The 19,122-nt window shown below is 39.0% G+C and overlaps 1 protein-coding gene across 1 annotated transcript in view; it reads right to left on the reverse strand.

Moving 5' to 3' along the window:
* LOC122812517 (cornifelin-like) overlaps window positions 1–19,122 on the reverse strand; it is a 239,772-nt gene that overhangs the window by 158,209 nt on the left and 62,441 nt on the right. The window contains exon 2 of the mRNA XM_044084815.1: window positions 9,315–9,433. Within this exon, the coding sequence (XP_043940750.1) occupies window positions 9,315–9,414 (100 nt within the window). The 5' untranslated portion in view covers window positions 9,415–9,433. The remainder of the gene's footprint in view (window positions 1–9,314; window positions 9,434–19,122) is intronic.

Genomic DNA, 19,122 nt, shown 5'->3' on the forward strand with positions numbered 1-19,122 from the left:
TTGAAGGTTGTGCATCAGGGCTGGCAACTCGGCACTTAAAAATCTACTGCCAATCATTACTGGACCGGAGTTCCGCTGTGGCGACCCCTAACCGGGAAAAGCCAAAAGACACAACAATCTATCATTACTCTGAGTAAATTGGTTTAGGGAACATTTTCTGTTATGAAGTTATAGGCAAAGTAAATGCGAAAGTTGCTAAACATGTCAAAGAATGTTTTGGGGGCAGAGCATTATCTTATTTTTATTAGGATACAGCAGCTTTTGGGAGTGTTCTAAATTTTCAGTGGTGCTATAGTGGCATCATCAGCATATTGTACCATTGTAGTTTGATCTGTGGCTGTAATGAACTTATTAAAGAGTTTAAAAGTAAAGGTCCTAGGATGGATCTCTGTGGCCCACCTATTGTTACTTAGAGGCAGAATGAGAAGGAAGGTTTCTGTTTGAGACATTAAGTTTTATTGGCTAGATATTGAGTTAATCACTGACACATATGGTGGAAAGAGACCTAGTAAGGATAGATTATTCATTAGTAATGGGTGTTTGACTTTATTAAGGAAGGATAGCAGGACAGTGGTTAAGCTGTGATGTGCTCAGAATCTATGCTAAGTGGGAGTGAGCAAGTTATTGTTTAGTGGGTGGTATTTTAGCAGCTGGGAGTGAATGCATTCTTCTAACGTTTTAGAAAGTGCAGGAAAATGGCCATTAACCTATAGTTAGAGAAATCGGTTGAGGTGCCTCCCTTATGAAGGGGAATGATATAGTTTTTTTTCTACAATGTTGGGTCATAGGATTCAGAAACAGACCTTATGAGTATGGATACAGGATAGGTAAGTCATTTGGCATCCAAATAATAGATATTTGAGAGATTATTGGCAGCTGGCTTTTTAGTTAATACCTTTTATATGTATTTTGTTGGGGCAGGCTGTGGGCTGAAGACAAAACGTACCAGTATTATTAATACTGTTGTAGACAGAAGGGTAGAGTTGTTCTTAAATAAACATGTTGCTGCATTGATGAAATGTGAGTTGACGCTGATGCTGTCCTGAGATCTGTGTAGCTGGGTAGTGGGCTAAGTTGGGACATTTTCCTGATACTGGAAGTGTATTTATGACTGAACAGAACAATTTGTGATTGTAGATTTGTTTTTCTTGTAATATAATAAAATATATACTTTTATCTCTCAATACATGTTTTTAGCGATATTAAAATAGTTTTCTATTTTTCTGATACGGAGGGGCTGTTTTGACAGTTTGACATAGCTACCAGGCCTTGTTTCTTTGTGACATGAGGCTTTTTGTTTCTTCTGTGAGGCAGGGGGTAGGATTGGATTTTAACCTTTTATGCTCTGACAGGAGTGTGGGGATTTAGAATATTTAGAATGTGATAGTTAAATGTTTCAATGGCAAGGTCTAGAGGAAGAGCTTTCAGTGGAAGCCAAATGAATGTTTGTAGTGCATCTATCAAGGAGTTATAGTTGAAGTTTTTATGTTTCTTACTATGCTAAAGTAGATAGTTTTCTGCTGTCTAGTCCAGTGTTGAATGACATATTGTATATTGGATGATGGTCATTTAGGGTGTCAGGGAGAGTGACAGCTTAGGAAATTTTATCTCTTGAGTTTGTTAATATCCAGTCCAGTACTGTAATTGTGAAATATTTATCAGCTGGGTGAATTTGTAGAGATTTTGTGACTGGGTTGGGGAAGAGAGATTTTTGCTTGATCTATTTGGTCTGGTGTTTATGTCACTGAGTAAAATATTTTCATGGGTAATGTTTGATGTGACTCAGTATAGGGTGTTTTCTTTGGTAGTAAACGTGGCATTGTTATTTGTTTATTTGGGGGGTAAAGAGAGTAATAATGCATATTGCTTCCTTATGGTTAACCTTTAATAGGCAGGGTAATACTTTTCTATTCTTGAAGGAAATAATTGTAGAAGGGGGTGTCACTATGTTTAGTTGGTTTGCATACAGGATTGCAACTTCACTTCCCTTTTTGGTAGTAGTCTGCATATAGGAGGTTATAGCCCTATGGAGTGAAATCCTTGTTTTTTATTTCAGGCTTAAGCCAAGTATCTATCTGGGGAGTGTTGGTTAATCCATGTATGAAATTCACTTATTTTCTGTCAGATGCTATGAATGTTTTAGTTAATTAACGTAATATTGTAACATAATTTTGTAATATCAGCCATATACTAAAAAATTCATAAAAAAAGAATGCAGTGAACATTAGCTTGTACATGACTGGATAGTACTGCACACAATAGTTGTATCTGAAAGAAATTTAGGATGCAGTCAGTGTGTACATTCTATACATAGGTGCACATAAATGCAGTCTGTTACATCATCCTGTGAAACTAAAACAAATTGTCTGAAAGTAGGATTTTCCCATTTCTGTTTACTGCAGCAGGAGTTGTAGTCTTGCCAGTAATACAAGGACATTATATTTGCAATAAGATGCCCGTATCTGCAGTTTAGTATTCTTGTAAGTGTATGTGTCTCTAAGTCAAAATCAGTAATGGTAGATGAATCAAAATGAAAGATTTTGGGGGGATCCATGGAGACCAATTGTTGAGTTTTGCACAGACCAATACCCACAGATGCATGATTAACTTGACTAATATCCATCAATAGATGAATAAGCTGACCAGTACCCATAGACCAATGAATGTCCATACCAATGACCACAGGCTGATGGATGACCTATCTGATGCTTGTAGATAGGTGGGTGACCAGTTGTATGTCCAGAGAAGGAAGGGCATTCTAATCCATACACAGACAAGAATAGACATTTGTAGCTGTACAGTGGACATCAGTGTGATGCCCCTGCACTGGTCCAGTAATCAAGGAGCCTCAATCCTAACCACTGGCAATAGTGAGGGATGTACACAATGGGAGGATGACAAGTACACACAGAGTAAAGTACACTTTTCCTTAAGAGCACAGAGAGACCACAGTCTGCGACTGGTTTCTCCCTCCTTCTCCAGATCCTTGGTAAGAGTCCCCCATTGGCACTGCTATATGGTTGAAATCTCAGCTGAGTGGTGAAGCCAAAATCTCTAGCACCCTCTCTGTCCAACTAGTGCTTCATGTTCCTGCCCAAGTAGCCGACACACACACTTTGAGATTTGATTTACAGTATATACAAACACACACACACACACACACACACACACACACACCTGGGGAAGGCTGGCATAGGTTTACTAGCTATGCCCCCTTCTGCCCATACTATAAGGTAGTTATCACTGCCACCAACCACTCTTATCATCTACTCTAGGCACTTAAACAAAGGGTGTCCAATCTTACTGTGTAATATTAAAATAATCCAAATGGTAGTTTTGACCAAGCGCCATGCTATTAAGAGTGGCCTGTACAGTGTCAAGAAATACATATGCAAGTACTTTAAGAGCTTAAATATGTCTCAAAAATATCAGGCACAAAGATATGTTTAAATACATTTAGCAATAAATAAAAGAACAAAACAATATTCAAAAAACAAACCATTACTTCAGAGTTTAAACCACAGGAAATATTTTAAAACAACATTGCAGGACAGTCTCAAATACAGAAAATATCTAAACTAATCTTTACTATATTCCTATCTATATGTAAAATAGTTACTATGCCCTAAATCTTACTTACAGCCAGGCAAGAACATATGATGATGAGTGGATGTTTCCAGGTCAAAGACAAAAAACAAAATGCACAGTCTCTCTCTGAGAGACTTCCCAAATGACTGCTGGATCAGCCTGGATGACATCACTCTGTCACCTGGCTTCAGGTCCCAGTCTAAACAGGAACTAACAGAACTTAACATCTCTATGTGAGAAATACATATCTCTCAGATCTTTGCAATTGCTATTAGACAAAACAATAAAACACTTACAAAAGCCTGCAAAGGCACCCTAGTTCTGGACATCCTGTCTCCTTGATGCATCAAAACAAACTTTTATAGCACAATCGTAAAGCACTAAAATTCAACTTATTTTCTTGAATTTTGTAAGTTAATCTTCAATGTTCCAGCAGGGTATGTTGTGGTTACATTCTTGAAGCTCAGTACATAACATACAGTTCTGTATAAATCATATCAATATTCACAAATGGCAGAGAATTATTTACAAAATTCCAGATAGCTGGGCTAGCAGTGCCACAATCAGCATATAGTCAGTCATATGCAGTGCACACAAATATATGGGGTTTCTTCTTTGTGTCTATCTCCAAATAGATATACTAGAATATAGATGTAAAAAAGTCAGGCTGTCATTTCAAGAGGGTTTTTATTAGTAGACATTCCACAAACTGGGAACCAAACAACCAAAAGGAGAAGCGCCATACTGAAGATCAGACAAAAAGTTTTAATAAAATAATCTTAGCGCTTTCGTCAGACTGTATCTACAGACTTCCTCAGAAACCTTTTATTATTAGGGTTTTTATTAGTTTGCTTGTTTGTGTGCTTAAAATATTAATATGTTGTTTAGTAATATGCTCTGTCTGGAGTGTAGGACTACATTTGGAGGAGGGGGCTAGGGAGCTACATTCTGATACATGGTACACAAGTCCATAAGTCAGGGATATGGCCCTGCTAGCCATGATAGATGCCACATTGCATGCCTTTAAATAGAAGTCAGTTTCCGAAATTAGACAAGCTGCGATAACAGCCACTTGATTTCACCGCATCATCCAGAACTCTGTTCCTAGCAGAAATTCACATTGTAGACCTATACAGACTTTTGAGAGTATTGAGAAGCACTGTGCTGAGCACCACAAAACGTGAAGAGGTTGAAAAAAGGAAGTATTATTCTGAAATGAAAACAATGATGATAATACAAATGTAAGGCACTAAAACTTCAAGAGATCAAAGATTCAAATCTGGTTTAGCAATTATACAGTAATATAACTAGCATATTTAGCTATACTGTAAAACGTATATACATTATCTATATGTGTGTGTGTGTGTGTGTGTGTGTGTGTGTGTGTGTGTGTGTGTGTGTGTGTGTGTGTGTGCGTGTGTGTGTGTGTGTGTGTATGGACCCAAGGACAACAGCAGAAAGGTAGGCAATTACATTGGTTTTGGACAGCAGGGAAGTGCTTTGGTTTTAGATTACACACACACACACACACACACACACACACACACACACACACACACACACACACACACACACACACACCTATATATTTCTGTACCTATATCTATATATATCTATCTATGGGTGTACTGAAATAAACTGGAACACTCAACTGTTGACATGTAAAGATGGAAACCTGCAACATCAACAGACAATGCGCATACTCCGACCCTAACAGAGACTTGGCTAAAACTCCAAACTGCTGATAAAGACATTTTCCCCCCCTGATTATAATATACTCTGCATAGATCGCCAAAACAAAAAGGGGGTGGTGTAGCCATCCTCTACTTCAACCACCTCACCATTACAAGTATTATGAAATCTAGCCCATCCTTTTCTCCTGCTGAACTACTTACAGCTATCCTTAAAATCAATGACCACACCATTATCACAGTAGCAGCCATCTATATTCCTCCAGGAGACAACATTCCTGTGCTCGAAAATATTCTTTCATACTGTTCTCAACACATCCCCAAAGAAACTATCCTCCTTGGGATGTCAGCGTTAACTGGTTAACTCTCAGTAATCCAAACTCTAATACTCATATTAATTTACATGGCTTTACACAGTAAATCTCCCATCCTACTCATACAAACAACTCTCACACATCTTGTACTCTTATTGATTGGGTACTTGCATCTAATCCTTCCAAATATTATAACCCTGAAACCCTACCAAACACCCTGAGTGATCACTCCCCTATAAAAGTGCTTAGGCTCACTCCCCACTTCTCAAAACCTCCTAGATTTATCACTTGTTGCAAACTCTCTAACTTCCATCCAAAAACCTTTAATGCCTTCCTCCCTAAAGTAAACTGGAAATTCCTGCAGTCTTAGCTTTCAACTCCACCTTCCTTAGCATCTTAGACTCACTTGCTCCCCCTCGCAAAGTCCGAATTAAGTCCACCATATCTCCATGGCTTTCAAAAGCCACTCATACCCTTATGATAACTAGAGACAAATTATGGAAAAAAATGGTCACAAACTAAGCTCCCTGCAGACTTGCAAAAATATAAAGAACTCAGAAATCTGACAGAAAAATGCATAAACAAAGATAAAAAGGACTTCTATAACAAACCTTCCACAGCCCTAAAATCTAATCCTTAAAAATTCTGGAATGCTATTAACCAAATATTACATCCTAGTAACCTTAGCTCCCCCAATTCATGCCTAGACAAGACATCTGAAGAAACTGCCACTATCTTTAATACCTATTTTATCGATTCAATATCTAAGCTACTGAATCCTAACCCAAACTCCTCTACTACTAACATCTCCAACTTTTCTGAACCTACTCCTAATACTATCTCCTCAAATACCTTATCCCTCAAATATGTGCCTACTAGCTACAACAAAACTCCACTCTCTAAATTAAAACCATGCCCAGCATCATATTTGTTCCACTTTTCTTCTACTAGCAGCTGACTCTTTTGCTCTCCCTATATCTATCCTAATTAATCACTATCTCTGAATCTAAAGTCCTTTCCACCTGGAAACAATGCTACACTCTACCTATATACAAATGAGGTAACTCCTTATCTCCAACTTTAGACCTATTGCTATCCTCTCCCCTCTCTCTAAAGTACTAGAAAATGTATTTGTAAACAAGTTATGGAGTATCTAATACAGGAAAATCGGCTTACACCCACTCAGGACCGCTTCAGACCCAAATATAGCACTACTACAGCTCTATTATTCTTCTTCAATGCTTGTTCTATAGCCATGGATGACCATAAACTTATTTCTTGCCTATTCTTGGACCTCTCAAAAGCTTTTGACACTGTCTCACACTCTCCTTTGCTGCACAAACTGCATAACCTAAACCTCTCCTGTTTTACTGTTGCATGGTTCTACAGCTACCTCACTGATAGATCTCAATCAGTGAGATGGCACTCTGCACTCTCCCCTCCTCTCCCTGTAAAAATGGGTGCACCTCAAGAATCTATCCTAGAGCCTTTACTTTTTAATATCTTTACTAATCATCTCTATACCTCCTGTCCTCAGTCATCTCTACAGTCATCACCACAGCCAACTCTCCCTCTAAGATCTTCTCAGCTACTGAGGCATCTTTTAACTTAGTTGAAACATGGCTCTCCAACAATCAGGTCATCTTTAACCCTAACAAAAAAAAAAAAAAAAAAAAGCTGTTACTCTTCCTACCTAAAATGTTCAACAATATTAAACCCTCCTTCTCCATATAGTCCCGTAATAACACTCCATTTCAGGTAGAATCCAGCACTAAGCTCTTAGGCCTAACTGTCGACGATCAGCTTAAATTTGATTTGCATGTTAATAACTGTATCAAAAAGACCCATTCAAAACTAGGGCTCCTTTACCATAACAAGAAATCCCTTACCTCTGAAGCCAAGATTACTCTCTCTCTTACCTACCTTCTACCCAGCCTAATGTACAATTCTCATATTCTCACAAATCTTAACTCAGCACTCCTGACCAATCTCAAATCTACCTACAATAAGGAAGCTAGATTTGCTGCCCAACAAACCTATAAATCCCATCACTGTCTCTCTCTAAAACACCTAAACTGGCTTGAGTTACCCCACCAGCTTCTTCTCTCTCAGCTCCAGATCATCCATGCTATCCTATACCAGCCTTCCTACTGCCCAGCACTATCCCCTCTCATCTCCCATTATTCTCCCACCAGACCTCTCCAAAGCTCTAACCAAGACCTACTAGAAATCTACAAACCCAAGTCTAAATTTGGACTCAACATGTATAGCTTTCACACCACTATTGGTTGAAATAGACTCTCAATAGAAATCAGGACCCTTATACATCCTAAACAATTTAACACAGCCACCAAAGAGCACTTTAAAAGTCACTGGCCGTGCCACTGCACTCTCCCTCCTTAACATCCCCTACTTCTCATACCTTAATCTACTTTATGCCCTTAACTCACTCTTTTCACTAGCTCTCTCTAATCTTCCTTGACTACTCTTTCTACTGTCTTCTAAAATCTATTAAGCAAATCGCCTCAGAGAAACATTCTGTTGTAATTGTCTTGCCTTCATGCAACTACATTATGATAAAACTGGGTTTTTGTAACCACTTACCCCAAAAACTATATTCATCTTAATGACATATTTTCTTTTTATACATCTTGAAATAGTTTTGCTATACTCCTGATTATTGACACTGTATAACATTGTATTGCTACTTAATGCCTTGTACTAATCCTGTAACATTGCTGTTTAATGCTAATTTATAATGAAAATTGTATAATATGCTGCAGCTTTTCTCCCCAGACCTCTGCTAAAAAAGGGCTCTTCAGCTTGGTCGGACAATCCCAGTCAACAAATGTAAAATAAATAAATAAGTAAATAACCTTAGAGCATGCAAACACTAAAATATTGTTTTTGCAGGCATACTCCCTAACCCAGGGGACTGTCTATCTTGCACCTCTGTCAACCATTTGATTTTTCGACCAAAGTGTGTTGACAAAACAGATATTGACCAAAGCAACACCTGTCCACATCGAGTGTAACTGTTCATATATATCTATATCAGATAACATGTTTGTGGAGCTGGGTCTGCTTCCTTAATTATTTTGCAGGATTATATAGCAAGGTTATGTAACAAAGGCAGGAGGTGGTGCAGCAGTTAGCATTGTCGCCTCCCAGCAAGAGGTTCTCCAGTTCGATTCTTGGCTGGAGTGCTGTCTGTGTAAAGTCTGCATGTCCTCCCTATGGTCGAATGAGTTTTAAAGACATGCAGTAAGTGTATGTGTGCCTTCTGTAAAGATTGGGTGCAAGGCTGGCAACTCAACACTATAAAAACTCTACTGCCAATCAATCTGCAGACTGTGATGTTGACCCCTAATGGGAGAAGCCAAAAGACAATTTTTATATAACTAAATCAGGAAGGGGTGGGGGAGGGGAGGGGAGGAAGAGGTGTAGCATATACTGAAGCTACTGAGCATGTTATAGGTATGTGCATATGTACACACCACTTATACCCAGCTTAGATGTACCATTCTGAACGTTTAAAATGCAAGTTAAGGCTAATGGACTTCTCTTTGCAGTTTGTATGTTATTCATGTAGACATCGTACAACATATAGCTCTTGTCCACACGCAGTTATTGCAACAATGCAGTAAACTCCCATTTCATATTCTTAGTTTCACACATTTGATAACAGTTGATAACACCACCAACAAAAATTGATACTTACAGATGGGCAAATCAGCGCAACAGCTCACGACTCCTGTGCTCCATTGATTTGTTCCTACCACTGCAATAGAAGTAGGCTGACTGGTAACTGTCTGTGCCATTGTTATGTTATTCCGATTACTGCAGGTAGGTAAAAATACAACAGTCAGACTTTTTGAAGCAATGGGAACAATAGCTGTAGAATATAGAGATGCTACTAGTTTATGATTCAGTTCTGAATGTGTTATTCAGATGCATTATAGGAAAATTAATTTCTAAAAGTTTGCATTACTCATTCCCTTATTGCTTTTAAATAAATAGAGACCTTTCTCCTTTGCATCTTCAGAATCAGGTTTTGTGAATAATTTTGGATATGACTACTACTCAGCATCATGAAACACTCACCTGATTATATTACACCATATTATTGCATTACTTACATTATAAGGTTGTTCTCACGCAATGCCCCAAAATTTTCCATCATAAACACATTGCCTTCTTGGTGATGGCATGTAAATAAAAGTTACATACTCAAGAAAACGACAGATCTTTAGGAGTGGGGCTACCCAATGTAACTCCTAGGACTAACTATGTCCACAATATTAGGACCGCTTTACATAACAAAGTTCCCAGGTTGCTGTTTACTTACACCCATTCCATAATGCACTACACAGTTCTCCCTCTTCAGATCTGAGTTAATTACATTAAGAAAAAGTATGACCAGTCTAATATGCAAAGCCATGGAAATACTTAACATAGAATTAATCAGTCAGCACATAAAAAACTTCCAAACATCTGTCTCAGTTTGGATTCATCAATGGCAGGTCATGCTTACTGAACCTAGTAGATTTTTTGAAAAGGTCACCAAAGCAATGGATGAATGCAGAATGGTACACACCGCATACCCTGACCTGGCCAAACCTTTTGAAACAAATTCCCCACTCAGGCATAGTAGAAAAATGAAATAAACTGTGAATAAACCCCTGCTACAACAAAATTGCCAAATTCGCCACAGGAGCATCCTACCGTAGTCACCACTGTCTCTCACTTGTTGAACTGGGCTGGCTTGAACTCCCTCACCTCCTTCAATGGTATCAACTCTCACTCGCCCACAAACTAGTAAATCGTCCACTAAATGTCCCATCCCTCCAGAATCTACTCCAACCCTATCACACCACCAGACACTAAGATCCAGCAACAGAAATCACTTGCAGATCACTAAAGCCAATAACTCTGCTGGTGAAGCACTATTCTCTTGCACCATAGCCAAATTATGGAACTCCCTCCCACCCACAATTACCTCCGTACCATCATGCACCCACTTTAAAACTTTACTAAAAGTGCACCTAAAAACATGCTGGCTATGCTCTTGCAACTCCCGCTCTAATATCACCCTCCCCATTTAACCACTATCTTTCTTTCCACTACACTAACTGCCTTGATTATAGCAAGCTCAGATGCTCATAAGCCAGTACTTACAGCAGGAACTTCTTCTTGTAACATTAGTTAATGTCTGTTATGTACTTCACAGATAAAGATTCTAGTTGTCTACTGATGTACTATGTCCTTCATCTGTAAATATGTTGTAAGTAATTGCTATGTAAATTGTTAATCGCTATGTAATCCAATGTAACTACTGTCTGTTTATTTTAACTGTGGGGCTTTTCTCCCCAGGCCTCCGCTGAAAATGGACCTATGTCCAGTCGGACACTCCCGGTCAACAAATATAAATAAACAAATAAATAAATAAATAAATAAAATAAATAAATGTCACTTGCTGTAATTTCAACTGGTTCACAGATAGGATGCAGATAATCAAAATAGGGGAAGTTACCGCCACATAGAGACCAGTCAGTCACCAGTGGCGTCACCTAGAGTTCTGTGCTGCGACCTTTCCTCATTGGCATCTACATTTCTGAAGTAAAAACCAATACCAAAACACTTTGGCTAACTAAGTTTGCAGATGATTGCAAGCTAGTAGCAGTCATTGAATCCTCAAATGAATTTGTCATCCTGCAGGAACATTTTTCTCAAATAAATAACTGTTGCCAAAAACAGTGACTGAAAGTAAATGCCAAAAATGCATTATTGTATCCTTTGGAAAGTTATCTACCCCAGGAACTACTATATTGACAATACACCCCTAAAAGTTGACTCATTTGTTTGGGATTTAGGAATTTACCTGGACAGCGACCTAACTTCTGACCAACATGTGTCTATTGTTGTAAGTAAGTCCTTCTATATTCTACAGCTTATAAACAAAGGGATTGTATCTATATATATGGATGTCATTGTCCCCCTTTATTCAGCCCTCAAGTCAATTATTGAATATAATGCCTCCTTTGGCATGCATCTGGCCGAAAACATGCAACAGCTGGAATGGCCCCAGAGATACCATAATAAAAGCATACAAGACCTAAACAGTATGTCCTACATGGACCGACTCAGACACCTGTCACTATACTCTGAATCCTACAGACTGCTAAGATGTAATCTGTGTCTGATAAACAAAGTATCCTCTGACCCACTTCTGATGAATTTACAGCACATTGGCATGTCAAATGGCACCAGAAATACTAGGTTGAGGTACCTAAATTTTTTCTGCAACACCAACAGAACAGTTTGGAGGGACAGGTGTATCTCGCAGAGGATACTGCTGTTGTGGAACAAACTCCTCATGCATACAAGATAAAATTCATCCCTGTCCGTATTCACATACACCTTAGATATATGGATGTAAAACTGAAAATTTATCCCAGAACTGCCTCCTGTATTACTTATGGACAGTGGTAGTTCCTAAATGCTTTATTCCATGCATGGGTCCCCTCAAATTATCTATGGCACGATCCCAGTTATTCTCATTAGTGGTAATGTATAATTGACTGTGGGATAGGTAATTCTGAGCACAAAACAGGAAACTGGCTAGGTTTAAAATGGCCTGCAAGGGCACCTAGCCTAGTACTATACTTGGCCCATCATAGATATACCTATAGTGGGGACACCCTCCACATTTAGACATTCCTATCTTGATAGTGTGATTACTAAACCTTTTTTGATTACTTTTCAGTAATGACTTAATGTCTTTCCCTTTCTTATAAACCACTATAGGGCATTCACCCAACTTGGGGTACTTGGGGATCAAGTTAAAAGTGTGAAACACTCCTTTCCAGTTCTCCAAAATACCCCACATCTCATTAAAATTCTGTCTGTGCAGTAAGATCATTGTCCTAGAAAAATCTGTCTTTTTGACAGTCATTAATACCTTAACCTGATCTGGAAACCTTATTAGTTACCAAAAGTATACAAAAAAATTCATAATTCCCCTACTTCAGTATTTTATATTTTATTTACAGAACAATGACAATCAGAATGCATTTATTTATTGACTGGGCATGTGGATAGTCGGAAGGCCTTTTTCAGCCACAACCCAAGCTAAAAGCAGAACAAACTTATTTAACACATCATTTGTTAGAATAGTAAAACTATTTATAGTAACTTATAATCTGCTTAAAACAATTTACAGTAAGTTACAGTTTATTAAAAACAGCAATTTCTTGATACAACACAAACAGATTGTTTACTTCACTTGAAGTTATAACTGACTATAGCAGTTAGGGGAAAAAGTTATTTTTATATGATGGTGTAAAATGTTATTTTTATATGATGGTGTAACTTATACATTATTGCAGTTTGAATAAATAGTTGTTTGAGAGCTGGGTTCAACAGCCAAGTTACGGATTCAGACAGATTTAAAGCATTTATGCTATAGCAGTATAATGGAAACATTGCTACTCTAATTTTTAGGCATGATTGCTTTGGGGAAAAAGATGATAGCTTGCTGAAACACTGATGCTGATAATTTAAAGATGTAATCTTGAAAGTGCACAAAACACAAGGAACAATGAGGAAGAAAGAGTTATTCATGAGTGCAGACAGAGTATAATAAGAACGTAGTTAAGTGTGGACAGCCTTGACAACAAAGTGGCAAACAGGCAGAAGAGTGATTCCAAAGAAATGTAGAGAAAATGCTAGCATTTAGTGGTCACTCAGTCATGCGATGAATGTAGTAACCAAGGAGAGAAACAAATAGTGAGGAAGGATGCTGAAGTAGAATCTGAGGCAGGCTGTGTCTAATCAGCAGTTGATTTACTGTCTTAAGCAGAAGCTTTAATTGCACCTTCATTATTGATTATTTTCTATTCTAATGGTATAACAAATACATTTGGAACCTGAGGCAAAGGAAATAGAGTTTAGGTCTAACCAATTATCGCTAAAACAATTACAGGAGTAGATAGAGTAGGTATTTTTAGGTGTTGTACTAATTAGAAACCTGATTGCCATCACTTTGAAACCTAAGTTTAGTAGAAAGATGATTCTAATTGGCACAGGCAAATTTCCTAAAGATGCTTTCACCTACTGAGGTCTTTGGAGGGATAGGGGTAATTTATTCCGAACATAGGTCATAAAGATTTATTCTTTTGTTAATCTTTCTAGGGGGTGGGTAGCACCTGCTGTTTATTGGTTTAAAGGTGAGCGAATATGGGAGAGAGTGGTATGGCCTTGGACAAGCGATAAAGTGAAGTTCTTGTCCTGAGGTTAGACATATGAAAAAAAGATAAAGCCAGCAACTGGATGGCTGTGAAAAATAAATAGTCTCAGTTTATTCGCATGAGGCGTAATTGTTCAAATGATAGTACTTTTCATTTATATAGCCATGATTTAGTACAGAGGTTCAATAACAGGGGATACAAACCAGGCCATGTCACAATTGCTAAAAGGTATGCATCACAACTGACCAGAGATGATTTGTTAACATATAAAGAAAAAACAGGTTTCTCTTCATCTACTCCACCTAGACTTACTACCACTTATGGAAGGAATACTGGGCAATTTATTAATATTATTAAGAATAATTGGAATATTTTGTCTGCTGATCCTACATTATCTTCTGTTATACCAAAAAATTGCTCTTTTTCTTTTAGGAAAGGTAAAAACCTAGGTACTTATTTCAATCATTATAAACACCATTCACGATCTATACTGTTACAGATTACACAAACCACTTTGCTTGGGGATAAACTTATTGGATGTGTGCCTTGTGGCCATTGTAACAACTGCAAACATGTTTTAAAGACTAAAGAGTTTTCAAGTAGCAACTGTAGCACTGTTTATGATATAAAATTTTTTGCTAATTGCAATAGTGATTGGATAATCTATATGGCATGCTGCAGTTGCCGCTGCTTTTATGTAAGACAAACATCAAGGCCATTCAAGCTACGTATCTCTGAGCATCTCAGTGATATAAGGTGTAAAAAATCCAGCAATGCGCTTTATAAACATACATTAAAACACTCCACAGCTAGGTTTCATTTTTTTGTTATTGATAAAATTTTAGGTGATCGTACAATAAAATCAGGTTGGCATAAGAAATTAGATATCAAAGAGAAAAAATGGATAATTAAGTTGGGTGCTCTTTTTTATCCAGGACTTAATGAACATCTTTGAATGTTTTATTTATTCATGAGTTCACCAATCATGTCTAATGGTTTTTGTATCCAATTAACATTTCTGTATTAAAGGACTTCTTTTTTCTTTCTGTTTTATTACACTGAAGAAGGCTAAGCTAACTCTATGCCGAAACCGGTCTGGGATTGAAGTCTGAATAATGTTTTGACCAATAAATTATTTTTCACAGCCATCCAATTGCTGGCTTTATCTTTTTTTCTGAGAATCTTTTCTGGCCGTGCAATTTTCTCTGTGCAGGGGACTGTTTTTTGGTTAGACATATGAAGCTACATATTTTATTGATTATGTTTGCGTTAGGTGCTGTGGCTGTAAATGACAGTGATAACTGACGAACTGCATTCTAGTTCAGGGATTAAAATGATTTTTCCAATATTGCTTAGACTCACAGTCCATACTGAGTGCAAGGTTCACTAGTTCATATCTCTCTAGATTTCTCAGAATTGTTGATGAATAAACCTTCTCTAAGACAATGTTGGGAACAAAAATATCAATCTTCAAATCATCTGGGCCAGGCCAGTGAGGCTAAGGATGCAAGTATAATATCAAATGCAGAAGCAAAGACTTGCAGACTATAGACCAAAGCAACTCTATCAATATGTTGTACTGATACAAGGAAGAACAGCAAGTGAAAAACTGGATATATTAATGTAACAAACATTATAGATTCATAGGTAGGTACTAGACTCTCGGCCCAAGGGCCTAAGTAAGCCTAGCCAGCAAGGTACCATAGCTTACGCCACCCAGGAAAGCTATTTTCCTGTGCCACTTCTTAGCAGAGATACAGAAGTGATCCCCGGGGTGTATTTCCTATTTCCCATCTACTCATCAAGATTTTTCTTGAAGAGTGCTAATGAAGAACTCTGCTTGACATAGATGGGTAGCCTGTTCCAGAGTATAGAAAGTCTCCGGGACAGGAATCTATCCCTCCAGCACGTCCTGTTCATTGTGGTGACAAGGTTTAGGTCCCTAGAGCATGGAGCTTGGAGTGATTGGGATTTCTTTAGGTGTAGCATCTCCAACAGCTCTGGGTTTGACATAGCTTTATATGTTAGGCAGAGATCACCTCGGAGTAGGCGATATGCTACGGAGTAAAGCTGGAGTTTTTTGAGGCAGTCAGTGTAGGGCATTTGTTTGAGGCCAGTAATCCTCTTTGTGAGGTACTTCTGTGGCCTTTCCAGCTGCTGTAGATGTCTTGTGAGGTACATTCCAAAAGGGGTGTTGTACTCTATAATGGGTCTAATGAGTGACGAGTAGAGGGGAACAATGACCTCTTTTTCCTGGATGAGAACCCTTTTATGATGAGGTGTGCCATGTAGAAGAACTTCCTGACTACTGTGGCGATGTGACTATCAAAGGAGAGACTACTGTCCACCTGGGTCCCAAGGTCACTTATCACGCATTCGGTGTTAAGTAGATTGTTGCTTATGTGGTAGTTCATGTGTACAGAGTTTCTAACAAAGGGGATGACACTGCACTTTTTGGCACTGAGCTTGAGGCCATGGCTCTGACACCAGGCATCTGTCTCAGTGAGGCCCTTCTGTAGGATGTCCACATCATTTGGGGACTTGACTATGGCTCCTAGTTTGCAGTCATCTGCGAACTTCGTCAGCCAGAGACCTTCTGTGTTAGCCTGTACTTCAGAGAAGTAGATACCAAACAGGAGAGGTCCCAGGATGGAACCCTGTGGCACTCCACCTGTCACTGCCTTGAGGTCAGACTTGGAGTCTATAACTTTTACAGTGTGGGTTCTGTCAGTGAACCAGTTGGCAACCCATCTTGTGACGTAGGGATTTATACCTGGTTTAGTGAGTTTAGCTATAATTCCAGAATGGGGGATGGTGTTGAAAGCCTTGGTGAGGTCAAGATAGGCTGTGTGAACCACCTTACCCTCATCCACGGCTTTGGTGACAGCCTCAAAGGTGTCAATCAGGTTTATGAGGCATGATCTGCCTTTCACAAACCCAAACTGGCTGGGATCCAGAGTTTGGAGGTTACCAATGTCTTTGTTTATGAGTTCCATGATGATACATTCCATGGCTTTGCAGACCAGACTCGTTGGGCTAATAGGTCGATAGTTCCCGGGATCAGTGGTGGCTCCCCCTTTGTGGAGTGGGATAACTTTTGCTGTGTGCCATTCAGTGAGCACAAAGCCTGATGTGAGGCTATTATTGAACATGGTGCTATCCTATCCCATGATGCACCTTGTGTTTCCCTCAGATCTTGTTTGCTGCCAACAGGCTACATACTACTAGTAATATGCTAATATTGGAAACTGGATAAGAGACAGTAACACCATGACATAAATAAATTCTCGGTCCTCAAGAAGCCTGGATGGGGGTTGGAGGATGGGACATAAGAATAAAGGCGAGATGAACAACTCACATGGAATGTTATGGTGAGTACATAACTTCTTTATGTGAAGTTGTTCTATCTCACTGTCCATTTTTACTGATGGGTAGCGTCCCAAGCACCATCTTTCTCGGGTGGCTCATGGGAGAATGTTCTTTAGGACAGTGAAACCAAAGAAAGCCCTGTCTCTGGAGGCCTTGTCTACTTTGTAATGATTGATGAAGATATGAGGTTTTGACCAAGTAGCTGCTGCACAAATAGTATCTAATGGTAATTTAGCAGTAAAGGCTAATGAAGTAGATGCAGCTCTAGCCTTTATCTTCTGTTGTAACGGTGTACTCACTGAACTGCAACTGAGGGATATACAATCTGATAACCATTTTAGTAAAATAGTTTTCGCCACTGGAGCACTTTTTTTAGACTGTGAAAAGGAGACAAAGAGCTGTTCTGTTCTCCTGAAATGTTTAGTCCTGTCTAAACTGAATCGAAGTTGTCTGTAAACATCAAGCTTGTGCAGCATATGTTCCATCTTATTAGTGCAGTTAAGGAAAAATACGGGCAATTCAATAGATTGGTTGAGATTTGTCTCTGAGCAAACTTTAGGTAAAAATGATGGATTCGTTCTGAATGAGACTTTGTCATTATGGAAAATCAAATAAGGGGGTTTAATGGACAAGGCCTGTAACTCTGAAACCCTCTGAGCAGAAGTAATAGCTATTAAAAATATGGTTTTCCATGATATATATTTCAAGTCACAAGATGCGGTTTGTTCAAAGGGGGACAGGATTATATGGGACAGAACAAAATTTAGGTTCCATGGCATAAATGGAGCTTTGATGGGTGGACTCAAATGGACAGTACCCTTGAGAAAAGCTTTGGAGAGTCTATATGACATAATATTAGACCCCTGGTCACCTAAATGAAAGTTAGCAATCGCTGCCTACTGAACTCTAATGGTTGCTGCAGCTGCTGCTTCATTGAAAAGTTTAGTCAAAAACTCCAGAATGGATGAAATTAAAGCCAGGTACAGATCAATATTGTTCTGAAGCACACATATAGAAAATCTCTTCCATTTACTAAGATATAACTTCCTGGTAGACGATTTATGAGAGGATGTTAAAATATATTAAGCCGCAGCTGATAGATTATGAATCCTGGCTATATCTGGAATTGGAGCAGCCAAGCTGTCAGTTTGAGGGACTGAAGAGAAGGGTGGAGAGCCTCTGATGAATGAGTCAGGAGATCTGGCACTGGGTTCAGAATCCAAGGTTCTTCCAATAGATGAGGCTGGAGGAAGGGGGAACCAAATTTGACGAGGCCAGTAAGGGGCTATTAAAATGATGGCCCTTCCCAGAGCCTTGGGTTTTAGTAAAACTTTGGGTATCAGAGGAAAAAGGAGAGAAGGCATACAGGAGATCTAGGGGCCAATTGTGTACAAGTGCATCCCTGGGGGCATCCCCCGGAGGGGAGATTAGGGAAAAGTAGCTGCTGAATTTCATGTTTGTTGGAGTTGCAAAGAGATTGCAGCAAGGCTGGTCCCATCTGCGGAATATAATTTCCACTACTTCTTCTTTTAGGTACCACTTGTGAGGCAGTAAAATCGTCCTGCTCAGCTTGTCTGCTATCACATTGGATCTCCCCGGGATGTGTGTTGCTATCAGAAAGCACTGGGTGGAAGTTGCCCATTGCCATACTCTCAGGGCCTCTCGACAAAGGGGGTAAGATCTGATTCCTCCTTGTTTGTTTATGTACCAGACCACTGACATATTGTCTGTCCGAATTGCAATAGTTCCCAGAGGGAGAGAGTCTTGAAAGGACTGCAACACTAGAAGTACCGCTCTCACCTCCAGAACATTGATATGCAGGTGAGCCTCATATCTGTTCCACGTGCCTTGGGCTGTTGTTCACTGATAATGCCCCCCCCACCCTATCATTGAGACATCCATGGTCACTGT

This window comes from Protopterus annectens, chromosome 1.part1 (assembly GCF_019279795.1).
Source record: "Protopterus annectens isolate FY-2018-M chromosome 1.part1, PAN1.0, whole genome shotgun sequence".
Classification (NCBI taxonomy): Eukaryota; Metazoa; Chordata; order Ceratodontiformes; family Protopteridae; genus Protopterus; species Protopterus annectens.